The sequence below is a fragment of the Grus americana genome, chromosome 1 (assembly GCF_028858705.1).
Source record: "Grus americana isolate bGruAme1 chromosome 1, bGruAme1.mat, whole genome shotgun sequence".
Taxonomy (NCBI): Eukaryota; Metazoa; Chordata; class Aves; order Gruiformes; family Gruidae; genus Grus; species Grus americana.
In genome coordinates, this window is record NC_072852.1 from 118,580,295 (window position 1) to 118,588,377 (window position 8,083).

The 8,083-nt window shown below is 42.4% G+C and overlaps 1 protein-coding gene across 1 annotated transcript; it reads right to left on the reverse strand.

Moving 5' to 3' along the window:
* Window positions 1-1,935: 1,935 nt before the first annotated feature.
* CLDN14 (claudin 14) lies at window positions 1,936-6,724 on the reverse strand. Its single transcript, XM_054844423.1, has 2 exons — window positions 5,452-6,724; window positions 1,936-3,588 (listed from the first exon to the last, which is right to left on the reverse strand). Exon 1 carries the CDS (start codon window positions 6,654-6,656, stop codon window positions 5,946-5,948), a length of 711 nt encoding a protein of 236 aa, XP_054700398.1. The 5' UTR covers window positions 6,657-6,724; the 3' UTR covers window positions 1,936-3,588; window positions 5,452-5,945.
* Window positions 6,725-8,083: the final 1,359 nt, after the last annotated feature.

The window sequence follows — 8,083 nt, forward strand, 5'->3', positions numbered from 1 at the left end:
AGCTGACATGCATTAGCAAGGCAGCCTAATTGAGCCTGAGTTGCTAGGGAAGTGGCGATAGCTCGAGCCGGTATGGATTCGAGAGCACCCCCATTAGGGAGCACTGATCAATACCAGTGATTATGACATTTTAAAAATAAAATTGATTGTCCTTGACTGGAGTGGAAGGGAGGACTCGCTCGTACATGCCACCAGACACAACTGCTCTCTTCAATATGGAACACTTTGTGAAATGGCCATTACAAGTCTTTCCTTGTCGTCTCGCTTACAGGGGCAAAACTCCCATGACTTTGAGTCTCTTTGCTCTGGAGGCCTTTTAGTTAAAAGCTCTATAATAGACTTGGAAGTATTGACAATAATAATAAGCTTATGGGTGAAATTCTGACCTCACTAAAGTCAATGGGGCCAGAATTTCACCATTTTGTATGTCCACACACTTATATGAAGTATATACATATGCTCTTAATAGATCAAATCTGCACATTGATTCACTCTTTTTATTCACTCTACTTTCTAAAAGTTTGCTTACCAAAGATATTTTAGGTGTGAGCTAATGAAATTAATGTATTATCCTCATGCTTAAAGCATAAAATAAAATTAACAACCTTTTTTTCCCCAGGAAGCCTTCTTCAAAGGAAAAAAGATGGAGGTCAGTATATCTTGCCTTTCTTCTCTGTGGAGCATTTTAAGCCCATTAAGATGTTTGAGTTTACAGAAAACTGTCTTACAAACTGGCAGATCTCTCAGTGAAGGGGGACACCTCATCTAGATCTACTGCCTGGGAAGGAGAGGAGGAGAAAGAGGGGTAACATGACTTCAGCTGAGCTTTAATGATTTATGCTTGGTCAGGACCAAGCCTCGCTAGGTTCAGAATGTTTTCTGATGTCATGGGCAGAAGAAAAGGAAAGGATATGAATTAACCTAGGAATCAACATGACCAGGTGCCCGTTTAGTGGTATGACTAGGAAATGTGGATAATCAGAACACGTGGGCTAATTTTTCAAGAATTTTATTTATTAAATAATAATTAAAATAATAAATAAATAATACATTTTTTATTTCTAAAAAAGAACATCTCTTTCTTTTATGCTGTACAGGAAAGCAAGGTATACAAGGAAGAGATAATATCTTTTAATAGATCATGGGAGGAAGATAAGGATAAACTTTCAGCTCTTCTTTAGGCTGTTCCTGGACCTCATGAAACACCTTACCTTTGCCTATCTTTCTTATGTACACAAACCATCTTGTGGGATATACAGCAAAGTAAACAGTAAATTAGCAGTAGATATTTACAAGTGGACATAGAATTTCCATTAATCTTTATACACTGATGAGAAAAACCTTAATTACCAGCTAATTGCGGGAATGGTCTGATAACTTTTGTCTTAGATCATCAGAACTTCTAATTACTAAATTTAGTTCATTTCCTCATCTTATTAGTTAACTCAGACACATTTCTTGAAGAAATGAGTTAAGTTTTGCTATGGTTTATCAGTTACCTCACGCCAGTACTTGTGCTAGGCATTGTGGAAAAAAATAGAACAAAAATACCAACCAGTTCATGACCCAGAGAGCATTGGTCTGCCCAGTGGCTCTGTCTGGTTCTGTGGCAGTGAAGAGCATGGTGCACCTCAGGAGCTTTTTTTTGGGGCAGCTGTGCCCTTCTGCTGACCGACCGACTCCCTGCTCCCAAAAGGGGAAATCCTTGCTCACTTACTCCAATCCTTACTTCTCCTTTCCCACTGCTCCTGCCCTCCCAGGCATCCCTTTTGTGGCTCTCCTCACACCTTTCTGCTAGCTAGGTTAGCTAACTTCAGTGCCAGAAAATGATCCCATGCTTTGTTTGATGTAGTTGTTTTCTGCCTTTTCAAGGAGTTAAACTGGTCCACAGATTGGACCAAAGTGCAAAGCGGTGGCTGAGAGCTGGGGCAGCAAGGGGGGGATAGGAATTGGGATCTCACCACTTCAGTAGCAGTGAATTGCTACATCAATTCATGGATGGTGATGGAAGATCAGCATAAGCCATGGTTGATGGATTACGTATTCCTCCAGCACCACAGTAGTTTGACTTCTATGCAGAACGGCAGACTTGAACATAATAGTTTCTTTGGGGCCTAAAATCAATGTATTCCTGTACTTCAAGCCAAAAGGTAGATCACTTTTTCTACCCACCTGCCTTGCACCTGAGGAAGGCCTTGGTCTACCTCTGAGCCCACCTCCAACCTAGCCTTCATGTCATTAGCCCACTCCTCTCACATCCTGTTGGTCAGGTTCCTTCCCTGCAGATGAAGTTGGTGGGATATTGTTTTGCAAGGGAGCTCATTATTTTAATCCCATAGGCTCAGAAATAAAAGAATGGCAGATTTGTTTCCTTTGGTTTATTAGCCACTTTCTAGCAGCAGTATTAGAGGTAACTAAAATGTTTTCTCCTCTTCATTTCTTTTGATTTGTATTTGGTTGTTTGTGATGCTCTGAGTCAGTTACACATTTGGCATATTCTGTGAGATAATATCAAGGCCTGCCATATTTTATATGGCAAAATGCAAGGTGACTGGAGAACGGATAGTCCACCAGCCCCGAGGGAGGATGTCGAGGCAGGAAGCAGCATTCTTGATCTTGTCCCATCCCCACATGATGGTCCTGATTAGATGCATCATTGAAAGAGCTCCTTGCAGCCTCAGAAGCTGCCAGCTTTTATGAGCCCAGCCTCCATCCCTACCCCAAATGCCTCCACCTCTACCTGATCCTGCAGCAGTCCCCACTCTCTCCCTGATGTTGCAGAGCTAACCACAATATCCTCTTGCTGCCAAATCTCGTCCTCCATCTATGCCTCCCTGCCAAGTCTCCCACCCTTGCTCCTCCAGGAACATCGCACTACAGTTGATTAAAACGCAGTGTAACCACAATTACACACATGAACGATGCCTGCACTGCTAAAAGGAATTTCTGTCCACCTTGGATCCCCTTCTCGCCTCCCCTCATCTGTCGGTGCTGCTCATCGGAGTCCCCTGCAGTGCCTCCAACCGGGAGGGCAGGATAGCATTTCAGCTCTAGTGAGCTGGAGACAAAAAGCAGGCCGTACTTATCTAAAAAACTAAAAACTAAAAAAAAAAAAAAATCTGCCTCCACAGGACTCTGAAAAAACCCAGGGGATGCACACAGGCAGAATCAGGCATGTGGCAGCCCTAGTCCATTGCCCTGCCCTGTTCCCCTGCTGCTGAGTTATCGCTGCCCAAAGAGCACATTCCCACAAACAGCACCGCGGTGGTCCGGGAAACTCAGCCCATTTCCTTGACACTCTGTCACTTATCGATGCCACTGATGACCAAGGGATTACTCAGCAAAGCAGGAGCGGTGGGGACTCACTCCTTGGCTAAGGTCTCAGAGCGATGCCTCATTGCACGAGGTGTGCACGACTGCCAGGGCGTGCTCCACGCAAGCGGAGAGTGAGGTCCTGGCACCCGTCTGTGTGGCAGCAGGGGAGCAGAGGACGAGCTCAGGTTATCATCACGTACGTCAGCCTGGGGTAGTGGCAGCCAGACTTCTAATGCTGCTAGAATGGATATGACTTTTTGTTTCAAATGGCAGCTTTAAAAAAAAGAAAAGAAAAAAAAAAAGCAGAAATTTATGTCAGTTTTAGCATGGAACGAGATCCACTGGTTCACAGCCCGCTGTGAAAGAAACCATTTCACTCTATTGACATCAGAGCGCTTCCAGGTATTTTTGCCAGGACTTTATAAACCGTTCTTACTACTGTCACGTATCCTACTTGGCTGGGAATTTGTGCAGTAAGAATAGCACTACACATAAATATTCCCACCGCACACACATCTTGGCAAGTGAATTAATTTATCAGTGTATAGCAAACATACTACCTAATGAGACACAAGCCCATTTCCTGCACTTGGACTTGTGTTCCAGTATTCAAAGTTGATATTGTAATCACTTGGCTAGATCTATTGCAATGTAAATACAGAGAAAACCCTGCGTAATCGACCACCTTCCTTAGGCTACCCTTTGTCCTAAAAAGGCATCCCAGAAAATCCATAGTGAACTATGAGCAGTTTGACTCCATCTTCTCTAAGAAGCCATTGTCAAAGCACTTTCTGTCCAGTCCTTGCATTTCAGACTCTGTTATTAAGATGTTTGCAGCGTCAATGAGGTTTCTATGCAAATTTTTTTTCCACATCATATGTAGTGGCTACAGGTAATAAAACATGAGCTTATAATCAGTTTTTACCAATCAATTACCAAAGCCTGGTCGTAGATCCTTTTTGTTATTTTTGATCTCAGCAAATTGCTTAGAAATGCCATTTTGGTTTTTAAAAGCAATGATGATAACTTGGATCAATGCTGAGAAATACTCAGTCACCATTCAAATCAACATGAAAAAGTGTCCAGCTGATCAGCGATGGAAAGGAAGGTTCAGAGTGAAACCAGTGGAAATACTGAAAGGGTCCCAGCTTTGGAGGTGCTACCAGGTGATAACACAGTTGAGACAGGCTTTTTGCCAAATGAAGTATACCAAATGTGGTTGCCTCACCGTTCTTGGAAGTATTTTTTTTTAACCCTATTAAATGTTAGTGTGTTGGCCCATATATTGCTCTGGAGAGACCTATAGCTTTATGGGGTTAACAGGAATCTAATGCTTTTATTTTCCGTGATGGTTTTATACCACAGTCTATGTTGCACTGGGCTTCACTACAACATGAAATGGAGAGGGCTGGCATTCTTTGTTCATTAGTTTGCTTTTTAATTGTTTGAAAACACTGTGGAATGATTGCATTTTGCAAGGATTTTTGAAGTAAATGTCTTGATTTTATATATGTATGACAGGCAATGGTTACGGTCCGTGAGTGTAACCTTTGCTGGCACAGAGGCTGCCCTGTGCGCTGAAGCCTGGCTGAATGGAAGTTCCCCAGATGCCACATGGAGTAGATGGAAATATTCTTATTAACCCTAATGCACCTTCAATCAGGACCACGGGCAAAAAACACTGGGACTGAGCCTAAGAAATGAGTACTTATCATATGGTATTTGGGGATAGAATCAGAAATTGTTTTTCTGGTCTATATAATGCATAGATTGTACAGAATCCTAACTCCGCTAAAGAGCTAAATGCCCATTCTGTGACAAATTCTGATACTTAATTTTATTTTATTTTTAAATAAAAATTTAACATCAACTGTCTAGGCCTTTTCTCTTACCGACATTTCTAAAATCCCAATCCTTATCCACTGAAATGGTTTGTTTCCATTATGATGCATCATTTTGTTTCAAAAATGTGCTAAAATTTTATTTTGATAATGTCAAAACATTGTAGTATAATTTAAAATATTGGCAATAACATACTGTCAAATGCGCCTGTCATAATGCTATTGAAATTCATATTTCAAGGGACTATAAAAACACCAAGCAAAAAGTTAAGTAAAGTAAAAGCAAAACTAATACCTTTGTCATAACAAAACATTCAAGCGTTATGGAAAAGAGAAACTTATCGGGCAAGCACTGCTGAAAATCACTGTCTCTCACCATGAAGTTCTCAGTTTTGGGCAAAACATCGTCTTTTCTTGGAACGCTGTTCAAATAACAAGTTGCGGCCAGTTCTGCTTTAGTGCTCGTCGCGGGGCAGAAACTGCAAACCAAACCATTACTTTTAGGAAAACTGCCCTTGGACTGCCTGCCTGCAAAGCTCTAACTGAAGGTAGGCAGATATGTGCCGTCTCTGGAATACCACAGCCTCCTTTGTATTTATTTTCCATGTTTTGCAGCAAGCAGTTTTGTGTTCGCATTCTTTCTTTCTCCGGAAAGAAAGGAAAGGAAGAAAGGAACAATGGTAAACTTTGTATCGTAACCCTTATAAATTAAAAGTCATCTTAGCTTTGTTTTATGCCATGCACAGAAATTATAAAGCAGCTGTGTCCCGCAGGCAAATCTTAGGGAACTCACACATAGTCATTTAATCTGTAGCCGCTATGGGAAGCAGATGTCAGGGAAGAAGCATGGTTTCCCTTGTAGACAGTTGGTGGTCTATAGGAGGGAGCAGTCCTTCTTACGCTGCTGGGCTGCGTCTGGTAAGGTGTCTCGTTCCCGCGACACTGGCTTGATGTGCACAGCAGAGCGCCGCCGAGGATCGTCAGAGATGCGGAGACGAAGCCAAGGTAAAGAGCTTGACCTATCTCGTACTTCATCCCGCTGGGAAGCATGGGGTTGTAGAAATCTGTAACTACATCGTTAGTGGTCCAAGAAACAGGTACCAGGCAAGCGAGACCAGCCAGGATGAAAACGATCCCCCCGGAGACCGCGATGGAGGCTTTGGCAGAAGTCCCCTTGGCACACCGCGTGCACTTCATACCGATGACAGCGATCACGCATGCCAGCGCGGAAAGGACGCAGGAAATTACCATCATGGCACGGGCAGCTTGGAGGTCACGGGGCAGTGCCAGCTGGGAGCGGTGGACTTGGCACTGGTAGATGCCGGTGCTGTGCCAGACGCACTCCATCCAAAGCCCTTTCATATAGGCCACAGCTGTTATAATATTGGTGCCTACATGTGCCGTTCGCCACCAGTGTGGCAGAATAGTAGCAATTAATGTCCCAATTAGGCCGAGCAGGCTTAGGGAGAAGCCAAGTAGCTGAACAGCCGAGCTTGCCATGTTAATGTTTGTCCTGCCTAGTTCTCTTAATAAAGCACCTCCGCTTGAATTCCTTCGGAAAACATGGGCTTTTCTTGGAAGATATGCAGCTGTTTTACTTTGACACCTCCTGCTCTCCTAATAAAAGGTAATTGAGGAAAAAAGGAGTTAATTATTACCCAAATGCATTACCTCTCCAGCCAGTAAGGTGCATTCCAAGTGCAGTTAGTGCAATAATTAGCATAGTTATCGCTGTTAATCGTACTTTTGTGGAAGTAAGGGAAAAGTAAGCTTCCTTCTTCGCTTATATAAACAGTCTTCTGTTGCCCGCTGGGAAGAAAACTCAAGACAATTTATGAAATGGAAAAAAATATTTTAAATGCAAATATTCCTCTTCCCAGCAGACTCTTCAAAAAAACAAACATGATTTCCTTTCTAAAGCAAAGAATTAGCTAGTGTTAACACTTGGAATGAATGAGATTTATAAAGTAGGGAACTGCACGTTGCTTTACACGATGAAAACATTCCCAGAAGGTCATAGCAGGACTAGGAAAACAATAAGGGTGTATTGGCTCAAAGTAGGGAGCAAAGAGAGTGATTTAAAACCTGTGGAAGAGGATAACAAGTATTGGATTAAAGACGCTTTCCTGACTTGCCAGTATTTCTTGAGGTTGCATTTTAATAAAGCAACTCAAAGGGGAATAATTTTCATTAGCCTCTGTGGAGTTTCAGCTTATGATTTTAGGTTGTGGGCAAAATGACAGCATGTGAAACCAGATGTACATCATGGAGCTTCTGAGGAGCAACACCTTCACAGTTTGGTTGCGTATAAATTCTAGCTGAAAAACAAGGAATAGTAACTCTTCCTTCTATATAAATTGCAGATTAAATGGTCTTTTCCAATGGCTGCCTTGCAAGGTCTGTTATACATCATGCATTATGTGTGTGGGCAGAAACCTGATATTTTAATATATAAAATAACTGTTGCATCAAAATCCAACTTGGAATTCAGAAACAGAAACAAATTTAGGCTCCAGTTCTGCAAAGACCCATGCATGTGCTGAACGCATGTTCGTAGAAGAAAGCATAAGTGTTTGCAGGACTGGGCCTTAGCAGGCAAAGGAAGGAAAACCATCTGGCCAAAGTAATGAAGACCATTAGAACAACAAAATAACACAGAGGAAGAAAAGTGAAAGCTGGTTTACATTCCCCTTATCTCACTAACGAGGCAGGAGTGCTTGAGGTGAGCATCAGTGACGATATTTGCCTCCAGACCACGTTGCAGCATGCGCTGATCTCTGCATAACAGCAAGATGGGGTGTCTCTGCCCAAAACAACCAGAATCTGCCTTAGACGTTGTGCCAAAAGAAGGAAAAAATTGAAAAGCACAGGGATTATATGGGCTAGGCGAGTCAACAATGCAGGCTCAGAGTCTTGTACTTACACAT